General features: G+C 39.8%; 1 protein-coding gene across 3 annotated transcripts in view; it reads left to right on the plus strand.

The window, feature by feature from the left end:
• Nucleotides 1–27,193, plus strand: part of LOC121521733 (1-phosphatidylinositol 4,5-bisphosphate phosphodiesterase beta-1) — a 226,430-nt gene that overhangs the window by 44,563 nt on the left and 154,674 nt on the right. For all 3 annotated transcript variants that reach the window (XR_005992885.1, XM_041805887.1, XM_041805888.1), the window contains exon 3: nucleotides 22,534–22,602. Coding sequence is in view for 2 of the 3 variants with exons in the window: in XM_041805887.1 (XP_041661821.1) it covers nucleotides 22,534–22,602 (69 nt within the window). In the remaining variant the exon portion in view is untranslated. The remainder of the gene's footprint in view (nucleotides 1–22,533; nucleotides 22,603–27,193) is intronic.

The following is a 27,193-nucleotide window of genomic DNA, read 5'->3' on the forward strand; positions in this document are numbered from 1 at the left end:
ATTTTGGCCTTTATTACAGATAATTAGTGTCTCTGCATAGAAAACTGTGTGATAGTTAGAAAAATGGTAAAGACATCCTGTCAAAACCAAACAAAAACGTGTCTCAGCTCAGCAGAGGGCATTACAAGCCCTCTGTGATGGTGATGGACTTGTTGAGACTATCAATCAGGATTGAGACTAGTCAGTACAGAAATTCATCATTGTTCTGAACTCTGCAGCCAAATTTCCATATAATTTAGTTAGAAAAACAAGTTTCCCTTGTATCCCAGCCATTTGGTAGTAGTCTCACAGTTATGGAAATGAGGATCACCTGAATGCAGTGAATGTGCACCTGTGCCTGTAAGGTCCAGTTACTGGTTAATCAGTGTTCCTGGCAGCCATTACATCATGAAGACAAAAGAATACTCCAAGCAACACAGCAAAGATTATTGAAAATGATAAGGCAGGGGATGGATACAAAAAAATTCCAAGGCACTGAACATTCCCCAGAGTTGAGTTAAATTCATCATCAAGAAATGGAAGGAGTATGGCACAGGTGTAAATCTGCCTATATCAGGCTGTCCTCACAAACTGAGGGACTGTGCAAGAAGGAGACTAGTGAGAGAAGCTCCCAAGACACCTGTGAGTACCCTGAAGGAGTTGCAAGCTTCAGCAGCTGAGATGGGAGAGACTCTGCTGACAACAACTCTAGCCCGGGTCTTTAACAGTCAAAGCTTTATGGGCGAGTGGCACAGAGAAAGCCACTGTTGAAGAAAGCTCAGATTAAATCTGGACTAAAAGCCATGTGGGCCATGGTTAAGTGGAGGAAACTTTTTGGTCTGATGAGACAAAAATGGTGCCTTTTTGCCATCAGACAAGATGTTGTTTGGAGGACAACAAAACACTGCACATCACCACAAACACCCAATTCCCCTGTGAAGCACAGTGGTGGCAGCATCATGCTGTGGGGATGCTTCCAGGCAGCTCGCCCAGGAAGGCCTATAAAAGGGGGGCCGTCAAATGAGTGCAGCAAAATATAGGACAATCCTGGAGGACAATCTTATTCAGTCTGCAAGAGAACTATGGCTTTAATATGCAAAGACATTTTGGACAATGTTATGCTTCCAACTTTACGGCAACAGCTTGTGGGACATTCATTTTCTATTCCAACATGACTGTACCCCAGTCCACAAAACAAGGACAATAAAGACATGGTTTGATGAGTTTGGCATGGAAGAACTTGACTGGAGATTGCGAACCAGGCCTTCTCATCCAGCATCAGTGCCTGACCTCATAGATGTTCTACAAAATGAATGAGCACATATTCCCACAGAAACACTCTAAATTATGTGGAAAGCCTTCCAAGAAGAGAGGAGGCTGTTACAGCTGAAAAGGGAGGCCATATTACAGTACATCTATTTGAATACAATGTCATTGCAGTCTCTGGTGGTGGTGTATGTTTGACATCCTATTATTTCTTTATGTTTGTACATGTATCCAGTTATTATATCATCTCATATTGTTTCACTCATATCTTTTTTTTTCAGTTTAATTTCCTATCATATCTTACAGTATTGTATTGATTCCTATTGTAGAATTCCATATGTTCTTGTTTGCTTTGTTTTGTACTGTATCATATTTATAGCATTGTATCACTTCAAAGTGTTTTTCACATCCTGTTGTCTTTTTTATGCATTTTACCATATCAAAGTTATGTATAGCATCCCATTACATCATATTCCATCACATCTCATGGTATCATCGTCTAGCCCAAAGTTTTTCACTGTGTCATAATGCCCTCTATCATAGTGAATAGCTTTAATAACACACATGACCTGTCAACTCAGTGCTCTTTGGCGGCTTGATAGTTGGTTCGAGTGAATTCAGAAAGTTTTGTGCCAGGCAATCATTCTGTTGTCAATCCCCAAATTTCCCCCTGCAGACTCCCCTCATCCTCTCTCCGTTCCATTTCTGCTCGAGCAACTAAGTGTGTCACAAATGTGGGTCAGCCGCCTTTCTTCCCCCACACTAAAGTCAATTCAATTTGGTGCAATGATAGGGAAGGTATCAAATTTAAACTGCTTGGAGGTTCTTGGTGGTAGCAGAAGAAGTGAAGCAGTCGTCAGTCCTTTCAATACCAGCTCTCCCTTAGACTTTCTCATCAGAGTTACATGGCAACAGAGAGGAGCAACACTTCACATATTAGAAGAGAGGAAGACAGGGACATAGAGAACTCATATTCATCGCTTTATTAGCAGTCCAACTGAACTCGTTGTGACAGTCGAGCCTTTTACTCTCAGCTGATGCTTGTGTTGTCTTTGCATTTGTATTCACAGCTTCTGTGGACAAACTCACATAAATGCCAACAGTTTCTTTGACAATAAAGTGGATAGAAAAGGCACTTAGCTTCTGTAAGACTAGAAAAGTGTAATACACTGTCAGATTTATGAGGTTAACTCTGCTGTAATGATGCACTCACAAATGAACTGACCAACAGCAGAACAAAGGGTTTTTTTCTGTGGGGAGAACTCTGCTTTGATCGACAGTTGTAACCTGTTTTAAAGCAGATAGAATCTGTTTGATAGAATAAATTGTAAAACATTATAGAACTGCAAGAATCAGATGTTGTATAAGATTAATTTAGTTTGAATTTAACCAATGTAACAGCCCTGGTATCTTCAGAATGCCTTCACCTTCACCTTCACCCAAAAACTAAGAACCTCAGTAAATTTGGCATTCTCCACTCAGCCCCTAATTCTGGTCAGACATCTTGGATTTTCTTGTTTCCCTTTTTTATAGTTCAAATACAATTGAAGGTTGTTAGTCATTGTTCATCCTGGTCTTAAGAATAAATTCCTTCCATGCTACAGCCATACATCCTTAAACCAAACAGTGTTTACAGCTGACTTCGTGATACTCTTTTATGTGTAGGTTTTCTGTGCAGGGTAACTCTCAATATGCTCCAAGACAGGACTGGTGGCCCGGGATAGGGATGATATGAGGATTAAAGTTGGGCTGTCTTCCATTCATATTAACCCTATTCACATCACTAGCACCAATGTGAGGAGTCATAAAGTGGTGATGTGGTGAGTCAAACTGGCAGCGAAATATGTGAAGAGCAAGATTTTTACATGTCATACATGTCATAATGTGGTAAAGAGAGTGGTGGTTTTCATCTGGTTAAGCATCAGGACCCTCACCACCCTCAAATTAAGAAGCTGCAATTCAAATTTATCACATTCTTTAATCAGAACCAAATATTTTTAAACCTCTGAGCTGATTTTTTTAACCATAGTGGCTCCCCTGGACTTTTTGTCTTTAAAAAAGCTTGTAAAACATCAACGCTGTGGTGCACAGTCAAGCTTTAAAAGTCATTTTCTTAAGTAAAACCTGCTTCAACAATATATGTGCTGCATTAATGTCCCTGGAATTTTTCAGAAGTTATGGGACTATAAGAACAAAAGGAAAAAAAAGACTAAATGGAAATTACAACTCATTTTATTTACACATAGTAAACATTAATGACAAGAGATTTTATTTGCACAAAATTGTTCTCCTTTCTCTTTGGGACCAAAACGTTAAATGATAATAATTCTGTGACAAAAAGTCTTTGAAATAGTCCAATTTTTGCACTTTTGGAAATTAGAGACATGATTTAAAGCAGTTCCTGTCTGCAGTGACTCCGAGGGCCGCATAATAGCCTCCCTGTGTCTCTTTCTCTCTATTACAAGTCATTCAGGCTCTCTTCTCCGGTTTGCACAGGCTCTGTTCAGCAAAGCATGACATGGTGACAGAACAGCTTGGCATTGGTTGTCACAGCCTGTTAACAATGCATTCTGGGATATAAACAGACAATATGGCAGATAGTATTAGCCGTTAGCTGCAGGAATGATTAAAAGATGGATTTTAAAGACCTATAAAAAGATGTCCAATATTGGAGTTACTGATGTGGATTTAATCTTTAAAGACCCTGGAAAGTCAGCCAAGCTCCAGACTTGCTAGAAAATGTTCTGTAAGAGCTAGGAAGGCGTGGATAGCATCATTAGAACGGCATAACAGAGGGCTTTCAGAAGAAAAACAAGTGGCTACGATTTATAGTTTAAAAGTTACCAGTAGTAACTTTGAATAACACATGCCTTGTATATGACAATGCCGTCTCAGAGGGTGAATAAAAAAGGAGGCACTTTTGACTTGAAATGGGAGAAAATATGCAAAATAAAGAGGTAAAGACCTGTCCTTCAAAATAAAAGCACGTCAAAGACTTCTTGGCACATATTTCTTACAGGCACACATCTGCGACCTATACTGAAAATTGGGTCTCAAGCCACAAGTTGAGAACCAAGGATCTCAAGAACAGCATTTCAAAGTCTCAACACTCAGTGGTTCTTTATCATAAGGCACATTTGGGTTAAAACTATACAAATTGCAGCTTTGACAGCTTGGAAATTGAATTATTCTATATTGGGATGTTGATGAAAACTTGGATTATTTTTTAAGCCCTGATGTAAGTCAGACCCAACTTTTGTTTTAAGTACTGAGACTGCAAATGCAAAATTTAGAGCACTACTTTAAAGCATAGCTTTATACCCACACCGATGTTTAAAGCAAAAAGAAAATGCTCTAGTTTTTAGTTGGTACTTATGCCAGCATCCTGTCAACTTCCCTTTCATTCTCCTCTCTCCTCTGCTTTGTACTCATCCAACTGATTTAAAAAGAGAAAGAAGAAAAGTGTGGAAGGAATGGGAAAGATAAAAAGCAACTGTTAAAGGAGGGATCATAGAGAAAAAAGGACATCGGCACAGGAAGGGAGAGACGGAGATCTTTGCCTGCAGACAGAAAGTGAAGAATACATTTCTCTTCTCCGTCTGCTTTGTCCTGACTTCAAAGAGCCTGTGGATTGCACTTAGGAGGTGCCTAAATGAGGTGATGTGAAAGATGAGAGCCAGAGCTGCACTGTATCTGCCAGTGGCAGGAATTCTCAAAGGACTTCAGTGGCACAAACGCACAGACTCACTCAGTCAGACTTCAATACTGGGGATGAATGTAGCTTTTAGTCTTTTCTTGAGCGCCAGCGGTTTCCATTTGTATTAAAATTGTTACCTGCAAAGGCATGGGGAGTTTAATATTCAGGAAGAGGAGAGATATATTGCAAAGATGCCCAGAGGAAACTATATGATTTATTTAAAATTAAATGAAAAGTTGAGTGCATGTTCAAGTGCATCACTTTGTGTAAGTGTGCTATCTGCTCAAGTGTTTGTGTCTTGTCTTGCCTTTAATTACATTGACTCATCCTTTCTGGGGATTTTATTTGCATATTTATGTGTGTTATTCATTCCTGCATGTGTGCTAGTGTGTGTTTTTCTCACACTAGGAATTCTGAAGGGGATCTCAGATGTTCCACAGCAGCAGATAAGAGCCATCCATAGTGTGCCTGAAGGAAGCTACAAGGATAAAGGAGCTTAAAGTGTGGAGGACAGAAGAAGACGAGGGAACGGGTGGGGGAGGGGTGTCAGGGTTCATGTGTGCGTTTCGGTGAGGGAACAGACAAGACAAGATGTGAAGCGTCATCCATCGACGTGAGGTCTGTTGTCAAGATTCAATAAGACGGGAGGATGAGGAGGAATGGAGGAGGCAGATGTCCAGGGAGAGGTTAGGCGAGACAAGTGAGACAGCAGGGGAAGACATGGGTTGGAGTCAGAGAGGGGTGGAGGGGTGCACAGATCCAGCCAGAACCATAAAAAAGACAGAGCAAGAGAGAGCGAGGGAGCGAGAACAAGAGAGCATGATGGACAGATGAGGGAAGCGGCCCTGCTTCCTCTGTCATCCCACTCAGTTCTGCTATCTGTCAGAAAGGAGCACACTCCCTCCAGTATCCCTCACTACTCTCCATCCATCACACTGCATGAAAGTGTGCCTATGCGAGCGTATGTGAACCCAATATTTGATTGGCCCTGCATCCTGTGAGTGAGAATGGTGACCGGCCTGAGGAGAAGAAGAGCAGGACTGATCATCGCTCTCAGTCCTCATGTTTATAATGAGGGGACGCTGCAGATTGATGACAGAGCTGAGTTTGAGTTAGAGCGTGTTTGTGTATACGTTATTTCTTCAGTGTTTGTGTGAATGTGTGTGCTGATGTATAGAACAAAGCTTCCTGCAGCCTTTATCTCAGCATTGGTTGTTTTGCGGAGCGTGTCGGCTGCTGATAGCCACTATCAGACGAAGCCACCCTCCTCCATCTCTCAGCCCTCAATGTTTTTGTCCCCTAGTAGCTTCCTCGCTCCTTCCTTACCTTCTTTCTTCCCTCTGACCTCAATCTCTGCGTCCAATTTCCATTTGCCTGACCAAGAACTCTCTTTTAACTGATAACTAAAGGCCCATAATTGCTCGTATCTGACATGTGTAGCCCTTGCCATCCCTATTAACCCACTAAAATGCACATTTAAATTCATGTGTGTAAAAGAAAGTGGAACAGCTGCAAATCCAGCATGCTAAATCCTTATCGTCTTTCTAGATGTGCCTGGTGAATATTCTTAAGAGTGTTATCCTGATTCTGTCTCAGCAGATAATTTTGGGTTCCTGTAAGGTGTGAGTAAATCCTTCATTCTTAAATAGGATCGGACTGCAATCTCTCCAGCTTGTTTACACATTATCTACACAGAATTGCCTTATAGTCTCTGAGAAAGTCAAGGGGAACTTGGCGCTGTAGTCTGTGTTATAATTGGTGTTTTGGGGAAATGGTAACCAAGATTCAGTGATATATCACTTTGAAGTAATGGGGCATGACTTGAAGATGCAGCAGTGGAAGGTAATGACAGCAAACAAGTAATTAGGGATCCAATACGGCTCCTCTTTACAGCATTGGCAGTGGAGAATGACAGGCTGCAAACAGAAGCTGACGAAAGATAAAGGACCAAAGTTACAGAGAAAGGATTTAACTAGGCTATTTCTGGTTTAACAGCAATACAATAGCTCTGTAAATGAACTCGTCAATTTAGATGCACCCCTTGCGTTGTACCACTTAGCAGGCCGCTGAATAACCCAGAGAATGGGCCCTCCCCAGTTGCCACACCTTCAGTGCCTGTGTGTTGGACCAGTAGCACTGGTGCTAGCATCCTGGCTAACAGTTACCTCATTTTGGAACTAAAAAGTGTGACAAACTATCAATGTGACTGATGTTTAAATTGTTTAATTGTGCCACTTTTAAAAAAAACCTTTTCACCATGTTTTCCACCCATTTTTGCCACTTTTAACACGTTCACCAAATTTTTGCAACTCTCCAACCTATTTAAACCAATATTTTTGCCACCTTAAACACATTTTTGCCAGTGTTTGCCAATTTAATCTTGTTTTCAATGCCCATTTTGACCACTTTGAACCCATTTTTGCTACTTCTTTTGCCAATTTTAACTTATTTTTGTTTATTTGTCCCCCAGTTTGCCAATGTTTGCCACTTTTCACTCATTTTTATCACCCATTTTTGCCACTTGTAACCCTGTTTTGCCACTGTTTGCCATTTCTTACTCGTTTTTGCCAACCATTTTTTCGACTTTCAACTAGTTTTTGCCAAATGTTTACCAATGTAAACCCATGTTTGCCTCCATAAATCCACTTTGCCACAGCATTTTCTGTGGGGGGTTTTCCTGCTACTTTTTGCCACTTTCACCTGTTTTTTTTTACCTGTTTTCACAAATTTTGCCACTTTTATCCTTTTCTAGCCACCCATTTTTTGCCAGTTTCAAACCATTTTTCCTTTTTTTTTTGCAACTTTTAATCAATTTTTCCCACTTTGTGCCATTTTAAACTGTCTGCACAAGCGTTGAAGATGTTTTGTTTTCTGTGCTTTTAAACAGATAAAGATGGGCTTTGATTATAATTTCTTCTCACATTGCACAGCATGGCATCCTACCGTGAGATTACTTTACGGGACGCTTATTAAGTTTCAGAGTATTTAAGAGCCTAACATAACCAACAAGCACCAATAAACTACATTTCATATAGGAAGGGGTAGAGATAAGTTTAAACATTTTTGAAACTGTTGATGGTTTATTGGGCTTGACTTTGTGGGTAATTATTGCCTAAACATCATTTCTCATCACTGATAACCCCACAGAAAAACATACCGTATTTTCCACATTGCTGTGGATCCCATTATAGTCACCGTCACATTTAACAGTTTGACTCCAGAAAAGACCCAGCGCCTTGCCAAGCCACTGTGCCTGATATTATACTGTATGTGCACGTGTTCATCATTATCTAAATTGGCCTGAAATCATTAGCAGGATTTCATTTATCACATTTAGAGCATCTTCACACACTGGCAGTGGTGCTGCTGGTCTGAAGGCAGTTATTATAAACATATGCTCATTAAGGCAATACCGTGTCACATTTTTAATACAGTATTAACATATTACCACCCATTACTAGTCAGCCCCTAGGGCTGCACCTGTTCCCACATATGTTGACAGCAAAGTATGATTGAATGAAGTAACATGTTTAAAAACATGCTTGATGCTCAGAAAGAAACAATCAAGCCAGAGGAAGCACTGTTCTGTCAGTGTGAACTCAGAGCTGAAAACAACAAATCCAGAGGGGCTCTCTTTTTTGGAACCAAACTTCAGCATATACTTTGATTTTTTATACTCCTTTTCACAATGTTGCAAATTAAACCTCTAAAAAGGGATCAAGACTTTGAACAGAGAAACAAACAGAGGTATTCTGGTGAGAAAAGGTTTAATGAACAAAAAAAGGTTTTTTAGGGTCAGCTGTTGAAAGCAACACATGCTGACCAGGAGTGACTGCTCCTGTGGTTAGAAAGCAGAAATTTTAACTGTTAAAGAAGTGAGTCACATAATGTTCCAAGTTGAAAAGGGTCAGTCATTTCAAACGCATAAAAAGGAGAAGAAGAAAAATGTTTTTTTTAAGGCTCTAAGATGTGCCGATTATCTTTTTTTTAATCGTTGTAAGCTGAAAGAAGATTGTAGATCAACATGCATACATGTACATTTATGACATACTGAACAAATAATACAGCAAAAAAAATTAACAACAAGGAGATGAAATACAGTTGCAGACACAATTGTTTGGTTCCAAACGCATGTATCATGCTCTCAACTGCTCTCAAGCCTGTCAATCTTATTCATCTCTTCTGTTCACGTGTCACATCTCCATCAGCCTTTTAAATGTCAGAGTTGATATGGGGTTGGGTAAAACTTGAGTGCAGCACATCACAGCTCTAAGATGCTCAAAAGCGTGATTGCATTCAGTGGACCACAGGAGTGCACGGCTTAGTTGAAGCTTGATACAAGCTGGAAACATTTCTACATAATTTACACCAGTACACAGGCGTAAAGCTTGGAGGAAAAAAACCTTGTCTTGCTCCCTTAGGAGGGCTGGTGTGAGAGGAATGCCTCTCTGAGATCTCTGCATCCGCACACTGCATTAACACACCACTGAGATAAGGGACTACAGCCTTTCTAAAATGCAGATTTAGGAGCTGTAAAGGTTAGATAGTGTTTGAAACATCTCTCGAAGTGGATACTTGTACAGCACGTTCAGCCACTCATAGATATTACGTCTATTAATTAGACTTGCAGGCTACACTTGAGCGCATGCAAGTATGGAATCTATTTTACAGATATGAAGAGCAGATTTTACTTCTCTACACTCAAAGTCTGAGGGCTGAAAGAAAAATTCTTTGTTGTAACAATGCTTTTGGCAATAAATCTTATACTATTGGAAAGCCTGTGTATTTCTCTTTAAAATGGTGCCACATTAGTAAGGAACATGCATTGGTGAGATGAGCAGCAGAGCTGAGTATGTGGATTCCACCCATGAAAAATTTGCCAAATCTTATTTACCAATGCCAAACAGGCATATTGGCAATTTAACAGTTTATTCATTTAACAAACAGGAGCCTCAGTAGGGTGTGGAAGAACCATGCACAGCCACAACAGCCTGGTGCTTCCTCCTCATGCAGCTCATCAGCCTGGTCACACACTGCTGTGGCATAGCATCCCATTCGTCAGCCAGCATCACGACACATAAAGTTCCTCCACATGTTCAGGTTCCAGTGCACGTGTTGCTGACACCAGCGTAAACAGAGCAGTGAAGGGCAGTCATTGCAGGCCTCCTGGCAGCCCTATGAGATTGGAGATTGGCTTTGTGAAGTCTGTTCTGGATTTTCTGGGCAGAGAGTTGTCAGCCATTTTGTCCTGCAAATCTGTAGAAGACAGCCTACGGTTCTGAAGTGCTGACAGGGTGAGGAAACAGTCTTCTTGGGGTGTCATTTCTTGGAACACCTACTTTGTGGCCTGCTTCTGACATCCCCCATTGAATGGAACTTGGCCTTCAGTTTGAAGATGGTACTAGAGCTCACTCTAAATAATTCCACAACTAGGTTTTAGCAGAACACAGGCTTGAAGTTGCCCTATCACAAGGGCCCTATCCTGATTAGTCAAACATGGCATGCTGATTCTTAGAGCAGACCACTGAAGCAGGGCCCATACTCACAGGTGCTGACAATCAGGCACCTGATTCCTTACTTTTTGTGCAAAATATAAATAGAAATCATTGTTTTTCTTTGGTTGATTGAATGTGGCAACGTTGGAAGACTGACAAAATTTGCAGCACTTTGGAATATTTTCTGTACTAAATGTTTTTCCATTATTAATGCGTTATAACATTTGCAAGTATCAAAGCGACAGTTTTGCCACCATATATGTAATCCAAAATTATGTCAAGTGGAAGCGAATAATCATAAATCTGTCAATCCACTTGGATTATGAGTGATGACAGACCCAGACATTGCATTGTGTTTGTGCAATTACAGTGTTGCATAACTAAAAACAACAAATTACCCATTGTTGGGTGTTTATGTCTTCTATATTTGCATCAGTGGTATCAAATCAGGTTTCATTATTACCTGATTTTTTATTGGTTTTGCATCAAAGCTAAACATTCTGTTATTGTGACAACCTTTTATGGCATACTGGTGCGCGGATATAAAGTGAAATTTCTTGTGCTGCAGAAGAAATTCAGAAAGAGAGAGAACTTGGGATTGGAGCAGGTTGGATGGATGAAAAACAGTGAATTAGTTGCTCAGTACAAATAGACCCTCAGGCAGCCTTGCAGCAATGCCAGACTCTCCAATTTGGCTCAAGGCTTTTGTCGCATGCCATACCTCATTTCTCTCCCCCTTTCGCTGCCACTCTTAACTTTATACTGGCTAATAAAGAGTTTAATCTGTGGAAATAATTCAACATGTAATAGTTCCCCCTGTGGTTTTGAATTAAGCCATCTTCGAGTAAAGATAGCACACGAGGCAGGCTGCAGAATTTTAGTGCACAGTTTTAAGAGGCTGAACATATGTTTATTCAAAATATCCACAGTCATTTTCCTCCTACGCACAAGCTTTCTCCACTTTTCTCCAACAGTCTGCAGCTCTTTCTCTCTCTGTGTCCCTTTAGTCAGCCCCTCAGGTGAGAAGGCTTGTGACTTAATCACAGCAGGGCTGTTAGAGTCGCTCCATAGGAGCCCAGGAGTGAAGCAGCAGCAGAGTGGATGTGACTCTCCACCAAGTTCAAGCACAGCTCTCTACACACCATTTTCCCCTGTTACAGTACATGTTTCCCAGCTGCTGAGTGTCACTGGAGGGCCACTTACAGGGACAGGCACAGCACCTGTGAAGCTTTAGTGTGTTTTGTCCCACATAAGCATTAGTTCTGCTTATGAGTGAGGGGACACATCCATGCCTGAAATCTTCTGACACTGAGTAAGTGGAGGTTTGAAAACTATTATGAATAGAGTATCCAGTGTTATTTGTTGCTCTGCATCACATAAACTCTAACCTTGTATATTCATTTTATCTTCTGCTGCATTGTAGGTTGAGCACATTGTATAAGAACCTTCCCAAGCTTTAAAGGAGTCCTGAAATACATAGCGTGTTTATGAGAGTTTATTTTGGTCTGTGAGATGGCATGAAGTCTTCAGGAGACACCCTTGCATGTTATACCAGTATAGTCTTTGTGACCTCATGACACAAACCGGCAGCCTGTCAGGAATGTTTTAAGTGAACCACATTAGACTAGCCAGCAACCTCACAGGAACATGTAGGGTTGTAGATGAACAGTGGAAAGAGGAATTTACAGAATTTTAGTGATATTCTGTCATCTTATTTGTTGTCTATTCTTTTAAGGCCTTTATCCAGACTTTTTCCTGCTCGGCTTTTCTTTGGAATAGATCCAGGATCAGGTACTGTTGATTTCTGGGAGATACTATCTTAACATCTCCATCCATCCATCTTCTTCCGCTTATCCGGGGTTGGGTCACACTGGCAGCAGGCGAAGCAAGTCAACCCAGACGTCCCTCTCCCCCCGTGTCCATCCTATCCCAGCTTTCGCAACAAAACATGATTATTTATAGTACAATATTGCATTTTCTAGATTTAAACCCCTTTTCCCCAAAACAGAATTGCCTTTGTCTTTGTAATGTTTACAATGTGGATCGACACACTGACTAAACCATTTGAAAAGTAATGTCAGAGCTGTGCTTTGGTGTGCACTAACAGCAGGATACCAGAGAATAAAATAGATCAAGAACATAAAGGTGAAAATTGGCAAAATTTGGCTAAAAAAATGTTAAAAGTGATTAAAGAGTTGCAAAATGGGTTGACAGAGGAAAATATGATAAAAGTGGCAAAAATGGTTTCCAAAGGCATATAACAGGAAAAAATGGGGTAAAGCGGTTAAAAAGTGGGTATAAGTGGGTGGAAACAGTGATGAAAAGTGGCACGAATAAGAAAATTGAACATGAGAACCCAATAATAGCTTGACGCACTTGAGGAAACTATTAGCTAGGATGCTAGCACCAATGCTACTGATCTACCACACATGCATTGGCATCAGCAATAAATGACAGCTGAGCTGGGGAGGGCCCATTCTTTGGGTTTTTCAGTGGTTAAGTCAATTCTGTGGGCAGGCCTGTCGACTACCAGTGGTGATGATGTTTAACCATTTAGTCAACTTAACATGCCTTTCCCTTACCACAATACATGGGTCACAATAGGATATATAAGGCGAAGAGAAAAAGTCTGCACACCAAGAAGCACCAATATCAGGCATTTATTGGCAACCAAGTGATGTTTCGAGCCAGCTCTTCTTCAGACTCACAATAGGTTATGTACAGCAATACTCTGCAATACTCTGTGTGATTTAAACTTGAAGCTGAGAATGCATGTTGTGTTGCTGAGTCAAAACCATTAAAGTATGCATCCTGATTTATCAAAAAATAAGTCTTCACCATGTCAGAGTTTTAAATTTTGATATGATGCCAGAACAAATCTATCAACATTAACACGTGTCAGTTCCATGGCACCAGAACTTCATTTACTTCAATGTATTGAAATTTTCAGCATCATTATTAATCTGAATGGTATGTAGATAAGACAAAATATATAAAATCTTTTTTTTTTTTGTTCTCCTGCTCACTAGCCTCAAATCAATGTCAAACCAGTCCTGTCTCAAACATCTCCCACTTCCTCTCCTCTGCGCTCACTCACCTCTCCCTCATTCCTCCCCATCATTCTCTCCCTTCTTTGCTCGTTGTCTGGGTTGCTCAGCAGAGGCCCTGAGCCCTGTGGAGTGAACATCCATTTTGAGCCCTGAGGCTGTCAAGCACGCTGTTGGTAAATGAGCAAACTAACCTGTTGCTTTCAGTCTGCCCACTTCCACTTATCCACTTCTCTCTGTCTCCATGGCTCCTTAACCCTCTCTCTCTCTCTCTCTCTCTCTTGTTTCTAACACCTGCACATTCCTCTGTACCTGTAAAGCTTTGAAAGATTGTTACTTGAAAGGGTAACAGAAGCAGCCGACAAAGAAGTGGACTCTTTGTAGATACATAGAATAGACTATTTCATTCAAAGCACCCACTAATAGATGATATTTTCAGGGTGAGCCTCCTGTCAAGGCTTGTGTATCATATTTCATTCACTGTTGAGCTCAGTGTTATTTGACTTAAAGGATAAAAAGACTCAGGAACATGACATTTATATTAGTTGTAAAAAGAGCCTGAAGCTATGGCAGGTTTGACCGCAGAATGACTAATGAATCAACGAATTTAATGCAAAGTTTCACTCAAACACCAGCTTCCTTCCTTAGAAAAGGAATGGGTTTAATTTTGAAAAGAAGGCAGCTTTGTGGAGGTGCTGCTTGCACAGTGGCACAACAGTGGAGTTAGACGATCAGGCATGGGAAAACTGGGCTTTGAGCCCGTGCATGTAAAGCATGTGCATTAATTTATTTTAGTCCTCTCTCCTGCTGGCCTTAGCTGGCTTCCTTGATGTGCTGTGGATTTGAATCGGCTTGCAGGTTTAGCAGGAGGGAGAAAGATGCATCCAAAAGCAAAGTGATAAATCAAGAGGGATGACAGAAATGAGCAGATAAGAACATATGTCATAGGAGATAAATGAGAGAAATTAAGCAGGAGCAGTCATGTCTTGAATCACTGGACTGAAAGACTTTAATGAACTTACTGTGCAGTGTGTGCACATGAAAATCCAAGTCAATATTAATAAAATGTCACTGGCATTAACTTTTATTTACATCTACACAGTGAGTAAGCTAGTGCTGACACAGCTGCATGGATATAACACATGTAATGTCTTAGCCGCACACTGTGTAAGCAGCTTGTCACCTATAGAGACAGTTTGCTTTACCTTTAATCAGCCATCTGCATAGGTTAAAACTTAACCAATAATGCTGCACCAGCTTGTAGCTGTGTTAACAGTGCAGGACTGGAGGGCACAAAAAGAGACCCCATCAGCGAGCTGCTTCCTGAAGCCCTGCGGCTCCACCAGTCCCCCATGTGGAGCTGCATCTCTCTAAAGAGACTTCAAAGGCAGGCATTGCAGTCCTGATGTAGGCGTTAACCTTTGACTCAGAGGCTCTCTCTGTGCAAACAGGGGCCGCCTAATTGATGCTACCTACTGCTGGAAAGGAATAACTTGTCTTGGTGGATTAGAGCAATACAGAACAGTGCTCTAATGTGGAAACAGATGGCTGTGCATACACTGTAGCAAGATGGAAACATAACTCAACTGATTAACAGTCTGCATCTACAAATTCTTGTTTTTTATCCCCAAGAAAAACTGAATTAATCTGTGGTCTTTCTGCATCTATTGTTTCTCTATAATTCTGCTTCCCCAGGTGAAATAATTCAAAACAAAAACTGTATGATTTTAAATAAAAACAATCATATTCAGGGTGTAGGACCAATGGATTTATAGATAAGGAAGAATGGCGGGATACTATTTCCACAAATCTCATGGCCTTGAGATGGTCAGATATGGGAGATTGAGTCAAGCTGCCATCATATCTTGTCTCAACAGATAATGCTGAGTGGACACACAGTTCACTGTGGTTAATTTTCCACTTCATGTCCTAGCTCCCTCTCAGAGATGGAGTGAGAGATAATCCAGACAGATAAAGGGAGGTGGTGAATGAAGGAAGACAGCATGTGGTCTTCTGTATGATTGCATTTTGTCATATTTATTGCTGACTGCACACCTGGGTGTTTGATGGAAAGGATGCTTGAATAAAAGTAATCAGACAATTAGAGATTTAGATGAAATGATTATAGTCTGAGAAATAATCTTGGTTTTAAGAGTATCTCAATTATCTTTAATAAGTAAATTTGACCAGGCTATTGATGGTTATTACCTCTTGTTTTCACTGGCGTATGTGAGAGTTATCCATATATCTGTATATATGCCTGTATATATAGTATTCCTACATACAAAAAAGTGCACTTCTCTACAGATGGATTAAACCTGATAGAAACTACCTGTAGCCATGGAGAATAACTTCCATTTTCCCCCATTCAGTAGTTGAGGGTATGCATTTGGAGAATTACAGAGACAAAAGTGGATTAATATTGCATGTCAAGAAATAAGTGAAGAAATAAGCCCGTCGGGAATAAAGCATGTTTCAAGAAATATTTCACAAAAAAGACATATTGGGAGCACAAGCTATCTAACTCCTTTAGCCGTTTAAGTGGGGTTTTTTTTTTTTTTGTTCTTTGTTTGTAAACTAACCTATTCTTATCTTACTACACCCTCTAGAAAAATGGCCTTCTCCAAACTGTTGCCACAAAGTTGGAAGCACAGCATTTTCCAAAATATCTTAATATGCTGAAGTAGTAAGATTGCCCTTCACTGGAGATAAGGGGCCTAGCCTAAACCCTGAAAAACAGCCCCATACCATTATCCCTCCCAGTGTTGTGCCTGAACGAGTTCAGTGAACGATCGTTCATGAACTCGTTCATATTTTTGGCCAACGTGAACTGGACATACTGTATTTCTGCCTGATGAACGTTATTGTGAGCGCGCTCAATCTGGCATTTGTGAACGGCGCTCTCTCACAGTTTAACTGTGTTCAAGAGAGTGCCAGATTTCCATAGAGCCTTCCAGGCGAAAACCTGGCTAAAACACACCGTAAACAGACTTTAATATGTAGGGGGAAAAACACCCAATCTGGCAACACCACCCACCACGAAGTTGCACTGCCGCTTACGTCATCAAAACGCGAAGCATGGAGGAAAAAACAAGTGAAGGCAGCAGCACTATCTCAGACTCTGCCTCCACAATTAATACTGCATCTTCATATGATTACTTAAAATAATTTTATGAAAAGGTCTGTGATGATCCAGGTAGGAAAAATCTTTCCTTTTTGTATGAACTTTGCCCGCCAGGTTTCAAGAAGCATCTCCGTACATCAACAATGTCAACAGCAAACCTGAAACGGCACATTGAACTAAAGTGACTAAATGGGTGCAAATGTGGCCTGAATGGGTGGCAACAATGGGGAAATGCCAGTATTCTAAGGGTAATAGCTCGCAGCAACTTTGAAAAAAAGAACTATGAACTAGTTCATTTTTGGCACTGTGAACTTAGTTCAAAATTTTGAATTATGAACTATGAACTGAAGTACTTCATTTTAAAATTTGTGAACTGAACTTTGAAATAGTTCATGTAGAAATTGAACTTTCCCAACACTGGTCCCTCCTCCTCCAAACTTAACAGTTGGCACAATGTACTCAGACAGGTAACATTCTCCCAAATCCAGACTCTCTAATCAGACTAACAAACAGAGAAGTGTGATTGGTCACTCCCTCACTTCTCCACTTCTCAACAGTCCAGTGTCGGTGTGCTTTGCACCACTCCATCCAACACTTGGCATTGGACTTGGTGATTTGAGGCTTGCATGCAGCTGCTCAGCCATAAAGATTCATGACGCTCCTGTTTTTGTGCTTACATTAATGTCAGTGGAAGTTCAGAACTCTTCAGCTGTGGAATCAGCAGAGCATTTGGAACTTGTATGCACCATGCACCTGAGCACTTGTTAACCCGGCTCCGTGATTGATTTGAGTTACTGTTGTTCCTGAACGCTTCCACTTTTTAATAATATCATTTACAGTTGGCTGGAATATCCAGCAGGAACAAAATTTCATGAACTCTTCTTTTGCAGAAGTGGCATCCATCACAGTACCATGCTTGACATCACTGAGCTCCTCAGAACGACCCATTTAGGATCAGAAATGTTCGCAAACAGAGACTGCATGGTTAGGTGCTTGATTTTATACACCTGTGGGAACAGATCTGATTGAACCACCTGAATTCAATAATGAGCAGGGGTGGACAAATACTTTGTTCTATATAGTGTATGTCAAACTGCCAGGACAATCTGACAGCACTTCAAAACGACTAATAAATCATGCTACATTTCACATTAGGCTAACAAATATGTGAGTCCTAGTCAGATGTTAGCTAGCTAGCAGTTTGTTTAATTGGCACACTGTCATTCAGTCCTTCTGGAATCTACTGCAAAGTTTCCTCTTCTGTTACATACTCTTGGCACAATCTGCCAAATAATTTTATGAAAGGGAGGAGTTTTACAGGCACTTCAGACATCACATTCCCATATGAATGAATAGACTTCTGCTTGACTTGACTCTGTAACTATAGAATTATTGGAGTTTAAATTCACACTCTTAAGACATTTTGATGTGTTATTATACTATAATACAAAGACTGGTTGTTATAGATCTCCCTGGGTAAACTTTCCTGGAACATAAACTGAAGTATCATTGATACTACCTGTCATCTATATTTGGGAATATTTTACTTTTACATTTGTCCTGGGAAAATGCTTGACAAACCCAATGTTTAATCCAGTGACTAGCCACATTCAGAATATCACTCTGTTATTGTGTGTTAGGTTTGGTACCACTGAGTGATGGTTGGCACTTCAGCTCTGACTTTTTTCTGGCCTGTTTGCAGATGAGGGCTCCGCTGAATGTGACTCCGTGTTCACTGGTTGTGTTTCTGTAGTGCCCCTACACTGTTGACATCACATGTTGCCTCAGTGGATACTAATCAACACTACTGTGTCCCTCTGCTGTGGCCCAGTAAGGCTAATGTAGCATAGCTGGTTAAGCACGGTGCACCAGGTGTCACTCAGTTTTCAGTTCATGCAGGTCGCACCGATTGTAAGGGGGTTATTTTAGCGTTCAGTGTTGCTGAACTTTCACGATTAATTAACTGTGACTTTTTACACCTCAGTTAATGGTAACACCACGCAACCCTCCCATTTTTACTTGCAAATAAGCTCGACCCACTTTGTTTATGGACTGACAGCTCCTGGTCGGTTTCCTCTTGGAGACAGCAGCTTTCCTTTGCACTTTGTTTTCTTAACTATATTTCAGTACGCTGCATCACAGTAGTAAAATATTGGAGCTGTGAAATGGAACAGGAAGTTGTAGCATGGCTTCCAACTCTGCTGTATCAATAATGAATCAACAGTGGAGCCAAGGGCTCCTCTTCTTTACAATACCACTGGAGAGAGCCAAACTTAAAAGCATAATATGCAGGTTTCAGAGGAGATGTCTGTATATGTCACACATCAGCACCAGTCTCTCAGACCATCAACCCACACCGCTGTCCATCTTTCCCACCACTACTTCAGGGATCCGACAGAGTGCAGTCGCTTGTAGGGATTAATTTTCATATATGAAGCTCAACTTTGATTTGGTTCTTACCTCTCAGACCAAGAAAGGTTTTACTTTGACATGGAAATTCACCATTGAGCGTCTACCTACTCCTTCCCTGAGTGGGTGAGGCTGTCTTTTTTGTTTGTTTTTTTTGGTGCAGACTAAAACTCAGCTAGGGAGGGGTTCAAACACCATATATGAGACATGTTGAGTCTCTGAATGAAACATAAACTTACTGAAGGAAGTATATTCCCATCAGTTTGAACACAGAGCTGAGAACAAACCCAGAGGGGAGAGTTTGACTTTACTCTTTTTAGAAGTCATTACTCAACACGGTTAATGGTTAAAATATTACATATTATACCTTTGACTTGTAGGTAAAATCCAAATGTTGGCATTTATGATGTTTTCAAGGCTGTTTTAAAAAGTGTTAGGATGTAACTGCAGAGCATCATGCTACATTAGAGCAGTTGTTTTTCCATGCACACTGTAAAAAAGAATGTGAGGGCCCAACATAAAATACTTAAGTTTCTCTGTACATCTTACCATATGTTCCAGTGTCATTTAGCAGATGCCTTTGTCCAAAGTGAGGTACATCTGGGACAGATGTTCCTGGAGTAAGGACCATGCCCAAGGGCCTACACTGGCTACTCGCTGTACCCTGGGATTCAAACCCTGATTACCTGTAACAATTCAAACCACTCAGACTGAGCTATCCAGCTGCCCATGTATATCTGACACAGTTAGAGAAACTGAATATATGTTGTATCAACTTGTTCAGTTATCATAAAAAACACACAATGAATCAAAATTCATTCACTCACCTTTAACCAAGTTTGATTTTTTACAGTGCAGACAGTATAAATCATGGCCTCTTGCGTATGTTTCTCTCTTAGTTTATAAACAAGCAACAAACTGAAGATGAGTGGATCTTGAGTCCCCCAGCAAACAGTTACTACATCCCCACCTGTCAATCATATCAGCCATGCCCCTTATTATGCCAAAGTTTTCAAAAGTCATCCTAAATATAAACAAAAAATAGAGCAAAACAGACAAAATAGAGCCGAATGGACCACATAGAGCTGAATAGACCAAACAGAGCCAAACAAACCAAATAGAGCCATATAAACCAGGTGACCAAATAAACCAATGGACCACACAAACCAAACAGAGCAGAATTGAACCAACAGAGCCAAATAGAGCCTAAATAGAGCCAAATAGAGCCTAAATAGAGCCAAATAGACCAAATAGAGCCAAATAGACCAAACAGAGCCAAATAATTCAAGGGACCAAAAAGGCCAATGGACCATTTCTGCTGGGTTCTTGTAAGGTATCCATGGTCTTTGCAGCCACCCTCAAGAGAGACATTGCAACACATTGCTCTTCATTTTTTTTTTTTAATCAAGGCATGGATTTTTTTATGCAACTTGATCTGCATCTTTTTCTTTTTTTGGCATATCGTTCTGGTCTAAACTCTGGTTATTTCCATGAGGATATTCTCTAAAACCTCTTTTGTGCTTTAGTTTATCCAGCCAGCACAGAAACTTGAATCATGTGCCATATTTTACTCTCAACATTACAGTGACGCTTGCCCCTGCACAGCATTGTTAGGCTTGCATCTATCTAATATAAATGAGTCCCACTTGGCCCCCGTTATCAAGGCTAATGTGCGTCTCCAAACACTTGTGGTTGATCAAACACAAAGCGTTCAGCCACAGGAGCCGGGTTTGGAAATGGAAATTGTTGCTAAAAGGTTCATGGATCCCACAAGGCTCCTACGGGTGCAGAGTGTCTTTGTCCTCATCTGACTTTGAAGCTTTTAAATGAGGAACACCTTGACAATTTCTTTATTCTTTAATTTTGTTTTCTTTTCCAAGCAACAAAAATTACACAGACGACAACAGAAATATACAATTATCATAAAAACAACTCAAACAAGACAAAAACAAAAAACAGAACCAAACAAAACCATTACACAAAAATAAGTAAATATACAACATAGAAGTACAACAGACCCACATGAAAAACAAAAAGGCTCAACTTCCTCCTTTCATGTCCTTTATCATAATTTTAATCACTATAATCCCTATAATCCAGCAAATTGAATATACTAATCTCTCTGAACAACTCATATAAATTTCCATATATTAGGCATTACTATTGATTCAGCCTACTGAAAAAATAAATAAATACTCCATCATCAGCACAGACAATTCATACACAAACAACAGGGAGTACCAGAATGCTTTACTAGTAAGACACAGACTACTTATTTGTTAAATGTATAATTTTACAAATTCAACACTTGTATTATTTTTCCCCATATGTTCTCAAATTGAGTCACTTTTTTTTTCAATGGCAATAAGCTTTTCCATATTCAAATAATAAGACAATTGATTTTTCCAGTGATTAAGGGATGGAGGATATGTAGATTTCCATTGTTTTAAAACAAGTCTCTTTAATATCAATGAGGAAAGGAGAATGATCCATTTTTGTGGAAACTGCACACTATTGTGTGAAACATCTTATAAGATACAAAGTGATGGGTGGAAATTAAGCTTCGTACCGAGGACCTCTGATAGCCAGTTCTCTATTTCCGACCATATTGTCTCAATTTTACCACATTGCCAGAACGCATGAAACAAAGAGTCTGCAGTTCCACACTTTAAGCAGTTCTTTGAAACCTTCCCATCATACTTATGCATTTTATCTCTGGAACAATAAATTCTATACATTATTTTATATTGAATCAAACGTAAATTTCCATTGACTGTAATATCATTTGTTATGTTCCAACATTGTTCCCACTTGGAATTTATATCCTCCCTTCCTAAATCCTGGTTCCATAAACAAATTCTGGATTTCAACAAAGCGTCAACCAAATAAGATTTCTGCAAGATTTATTGACTTTACTTGTCAGTTTGTTACCTGTTTCAGACTTGAATATAACTTCCTCTAACTCACTGTGTTGTCCAAAAGATTCAAGGTCAAAACTTTGAAATAAACTCCCCATTGGACAGACCATATTTGCTTTTAAAGTCAGTCCAGGAAAGGAATTTTTTACCATTCATTAAATCCTCCACCGCTTCTATATCTCTCTCCCTCCATGTAGACCAATTTAACACTTTATTCTGAAGAGTTATCCAAGGATTATTCCACAATGAGGTATGCTTTGGCAGTGTTATAGATTCCCTTAAAAGACTCTTCAATTTTTCCATGTTGCTGATAAATTTCTAACCATAAAATTAACAGAGGTATTTTTTCAGTTTTAGAAAACACATAAGAAAACAGATTTTGAGGATAGATCTGGACATTTTTCAACCTGAATCATTGTTCTTCTTCGGTATGTTTAACAATATTGTGTAGGTGTAATGCTTGATTGGCAAGGTAATACAATTCTAAATCTGGAAGATTAAATCCTCCCTTACCTTTTGATATATGTAAAACTTTCCTTTTTATTCTTGGAAACACCTTGACAATTTCTGATTTGACTGTTTTTCTTCTTGTTTACAGGAGACAGATCTACTGGATATAGCATACATAAAAGATGCTCGAAATGGAAAGTGCACCAAAACGCCAAAGGTAAGACCACAGTTAAGTTTGTTGAGTTGCTAGCCATCTCCAGTGTTTGTATCCACACCTGGAAACACAATGATTCAGACACCTTATGGTGGCTTTTTGTGCATAATCTTGAATGAAAAGCCTGATTTAGTATTGTTCTTACAAAGAGCAGCATACTGAAAGGATAGTTTACTAAAAGGACAGAGGTGGGCATTTTTTGGGGTGATGAAATGCTTTGTAAGTGTTCGATTTTGAAATGAAAGCTGAGAGTGGGTGTGATTCCAGACACTGTCTGCATCCATAAAACTTGGTAATGGATAGGAATGAAATTGATTCAGGTGGTTGTTGTGATTGATGTTTAAACATGAGACCTGTAAGCACTGGGATGAATGTGACTGGTTGTACTGGAGATTGTGAATGCAGTATAAACTTAAGTATGAATGTTGTTCATTTTAACTATGCAAACTTAGAGTCTCACAGTCAAACTGTATTAATGTTTTCCCAGGAAAGCAAACAAATCCTGGATATCAAATTGTTTTTCACAGCCAATTAAAAAGGTGTTGACTGTGAACAATGAGAGAAGAATTTTCTGTCACATTTTTTCATCTGGCATCCTGAAACTGTTGAGAGCTTTGACACATTCTGGCACAGTCACAATGCCAAATCCAATTCTTGCAGTTAATTTCCCACTTAGCGAGGGATGATTTGAACAATAACCCAAGTTCCCTTCCACTTTCTTATTATATAACCCTGCATAATGACTCAATTTGATATATCATTTGGAGCTAGTCAATCCGGTGATGAGCTGCTGTTCCGTAGCAGCAGCAGTCTTCATGGTTTTGACTCGCTGCAGCAGGAGAAGCAGGTGGGGGTCGTGCTCTGCTGCTCTGTCTGGGGAGTGAGTAATGATGGAATGAGTACAATAACACAGAGAGGATTCATGCATTTCTAAACAGCTTACAGAGTGATGCTACCCAGGGAGGAGACAAGGCCACGTGACAGGTAAGATGGTCGAAGCATTGGAAATCCATTACTGGGAGATGGAGCGATGATGCACCCTGGGCATTGTAATAGGAGCTCCAGTGAGACACAGTGTCTGAAGAGTTGATGAGACGAGGAGAGGAGAGGAAAGAGAGAAGGAGGGGAGAGGAGGGGCGATGAAGCGAAAGAAAGCAGAAGAGAAGAGGAGTAGGAAAAGCAAGAGTTTTTTGTATTTAATGTGGGGTCTGCTGAAGGTGTGAAAAGGGAAGAGAGGAAGAGAAGAAGGACACAGAGATGATGTGAGGTCAGCAGAGGGTGTCTTGGGAGAGGCACAGATACGGGAAACCAGTTGCTGTAAGTGGACAGCACTTTCTTGTGGCTTGCTTTCACCAACATTTCTCCTTCATACTTTTGAAGTATCTTTTCAGAACGATGAAGGCCTTAGAAGGATCTCTGCTCTGTGAGCGTCAGCTGAAAAGAAATGTACAAAAGGAAGGCTCTTAACCAAAGCTTGTTGAAAATGGCGACAGCAGTTATGTACAGTCTGAAAAGTATGAATAAGAGAGGAAGCAGACACTCTCGAGGGAGGCAAGACCATGTAAGTTTATTTAAAAAGCACATTTCAGCAACGTGGCAACTCAGAGAAATCCCACAAGACCTCAGAAGAAATGTGACAAAGATAGAAAGATAGATACTTTATTAATCCCAAGGGAGATTCATGGTATCCATTAGCAGCTTAGAGATAAATTCACACAAACTTTTAGATAAAAGTAAAAACATTACTTAATTTAGATTATTCTAAAACTAAAAGTTATACTATAACCAAAAGTTAAATAGAAGTTTAAAAACTAAAGAATTAAAAACCCTTTGCAGAAGAACACAAATAAACCTATATATGTTTTAAGTAAAAATACATTTTAGCCTGTACAAGAACAAAATCTGTGCAACAGTTACAGCAAAGTACTGCAGTGTTGAAATGGGGGGGTGGTAGATAAGATTCTAATATGTTAATGTGTAAGTAAGTTAGTGTTTTTTAGTATACACAACTCCATGTGTATTGATAGTATGGCTGTACAATGTGCAAAGTGTGCAAGAATGCTGACTACATAATTAGAAGATTAAAATCCATGGATGTGGGCAGATGTATATTACATTAAGCAGGGCTAAGGTGCCTACTAAATTAAAGTTCTGTTTTCTTACACTGTGACTTCTGAGTGCTCACCTGAGTAACTCTGTGACTGTTTAGCATTAATCAGGATAAATCTGTGACTGGTGAGTGGTCATCAGGATGACTCTAGGGCAGTGATTTTCAACCACTGTGCCGTGGCACATTTCTGTACCGTGAGAGATCGCCAGGTGTGCCATGGGAAATTATCCAATTTCACTTAATAGGATCAAAAATATATTATTTAGTCATTGCATATACTGTAATTGTTAAGCACCTGTGCCAGCAATGTGGTGGCTGAAAAGTACGACAGCAATGGATAAATATTTGAAAGGAAAAATGAAGACTCTGACCAGGGTCCTGGTGTGAGTGGTGGTCAAAAGAAGCCAAAAGTGGTGAGTTCAAAGAAGTGCAGTGAAAGTTACCTTTCAGTTGGATTTACTTTCACTGGAGATTCAACTGGTCTGATTTTGTTATGCTTGGTGTGTGGTGAAAAGCTATCTAACAGTGCCGTGGTCCCAAGCAAGCTTAAACATCATCTCCAAACGAAACACCCATCACTTCAAAACAAGAACACAGACTATTTTGTCCGCCTGCAGGAACAAACTGAAAAACAGGCAACTTAAATGAGAAAAACCATTAAGTTGTCCAAAAGAGCTCTCAAAGCTAGCTGCTAGTAGCTGAACTTGTAATGTGTCATTTTGTAACATTTTAGGCTTGTGGTGTGCCTTTGGATTTTTCTTAATCTAAAAATGCCACGCCTCAAAAAAGGTTGAAAAACACTGCTCTAGGGTACTTCTGCGACGATTGGGTAGTCATCAGAGCAACTCTGACAGAGGCAGCAATTAAAGGGGGGATAATTTCATCACTTACTCTGTGCCGAAAGTTGATTCAATCATATCCTTTCGACCAGAGGTCTATCACTTACCACCCAAAGAGGATCTCTGCATGGCTTTCTTTTTCTAACTTCTGGTTTTTAATTGCCTTACATCTAAGTGATTTGAATATATCCACCTTTCTTCGAACGGAAAACAAAAAACAGAAACAGGGGTCTTTGAAAATTATTAAAAAGTAAACATTTATAATCAGAGGGAAGACAGTTGCAAGCATAAAAGTATAGTGCTTGCTAGATAGTTGAAAAGATCCTTCCTAGTTAGTAGTTGTCAAAAAAACAACTAAAGAGAAATTAGTGACGGCTGTTTCATTGAGATATGGTTTCACAGACTCATTTCCTTACTGAACAGGAAATTTTAAGATCTTAGACCCAATGATTTAAACAAAAAATATAATAACAGTATAGAATTAATAAAGAAATTTTTTGTGTCAAAAATCTTCTACTTAGTCTCTATTATATTTTCAATAAGAAAAAGGAGGGGAAAAAAGCTGCACAGACTGTAAAACGTAAATACAACCCTAAATTACATGGGATTTGTATTACCTATGGACCTCTGTGTGAGCTGATTTATGGTCAGTATTTTTCCTGGAAGTTTTACTCTGCAAATTACAGGCATGGTTGATTCACACAGGATAAAAAACACAGACGTGCACGATTATTTGTAGTAATACTAATCCTGTTCGAATAGGGCATTAGACAGTTTGAGTTTGTCTTTAATTTTTGATTGTTCATTCTACTCCTAAGTGCCTGTCTTGTGAAATATATGAAGTGGGCTTTATGTACGTTTGGTACTTGGTACCAATGATTAAAAAAAAAAAAAACAGATGTTGAAACATGAAGTACTGATCAAATATTAAAGTACATTTTTAAAATGTAAGTGCCTCCAACTCACTCTACAATGCTAGTTATGGTTATCACTTTACTTTTTGCATGATGTGCCTCCTCTGTGACCTGCACTAACTATGTTTTCTAGGATTCACTGACACATTGTGATAATTAGATCAGAGACCAGAGGTAATGGCATTGGACCTGACCCAGACTCAATTTATGATGATAATATATTTTGATGTCAGATTCCAGGGTCTTCACAAAGGGTTGAAGATCTTTACCATACTGCATAAGTACTAAAAAAATAAAGCATCTTGGCTAAAGGTATCAAAACTGACAAATACATAAGCTCTGTATCACTTTCCCTAATGCAGCATTGCAACCTATCAAAAGGCAGTCGACTTCCTGTACGCATTTTTGTAAGTCACACTGCACATTAAGCTCCCTTTACAGCGTCATTTTGTTGGGGCTGTTGGTTTTGTATTCTATGCTACTCTAATGTCCTTTCCCAGGGCTCTCTCATCCACATTCATTCATTCATGCACAATTCAGGAAACCAGCACATTTCCCAGGATGAGAGTAGATGTTATGTTAGTGATGACATGTCTGTTAAAAGCTCCAGGAGTGCTCTCACTGAGCTCTACTAGAGTCGTTGTTGCATCCCTGTTGAATATTTTCAGTCTCAGATACAATCACTCTCAACAGACTGTCTAGAAATGGGCTCCAGATGGAAAGGCTACATT

This window comes from Cheilinus undulatus, linkage group 14, assembly GCF_018320785.1.
Source record: "Cheilinus undulatus linkage group 14, ASM1832078v1, whole genome shotgun sequence".
NCBI classification, from domain to species: Eukaryota; Metazoa; Chordata; class Actinopteri; order Labriformes; family Labridae; genus Cheilinus; species Cheilinus undulatus.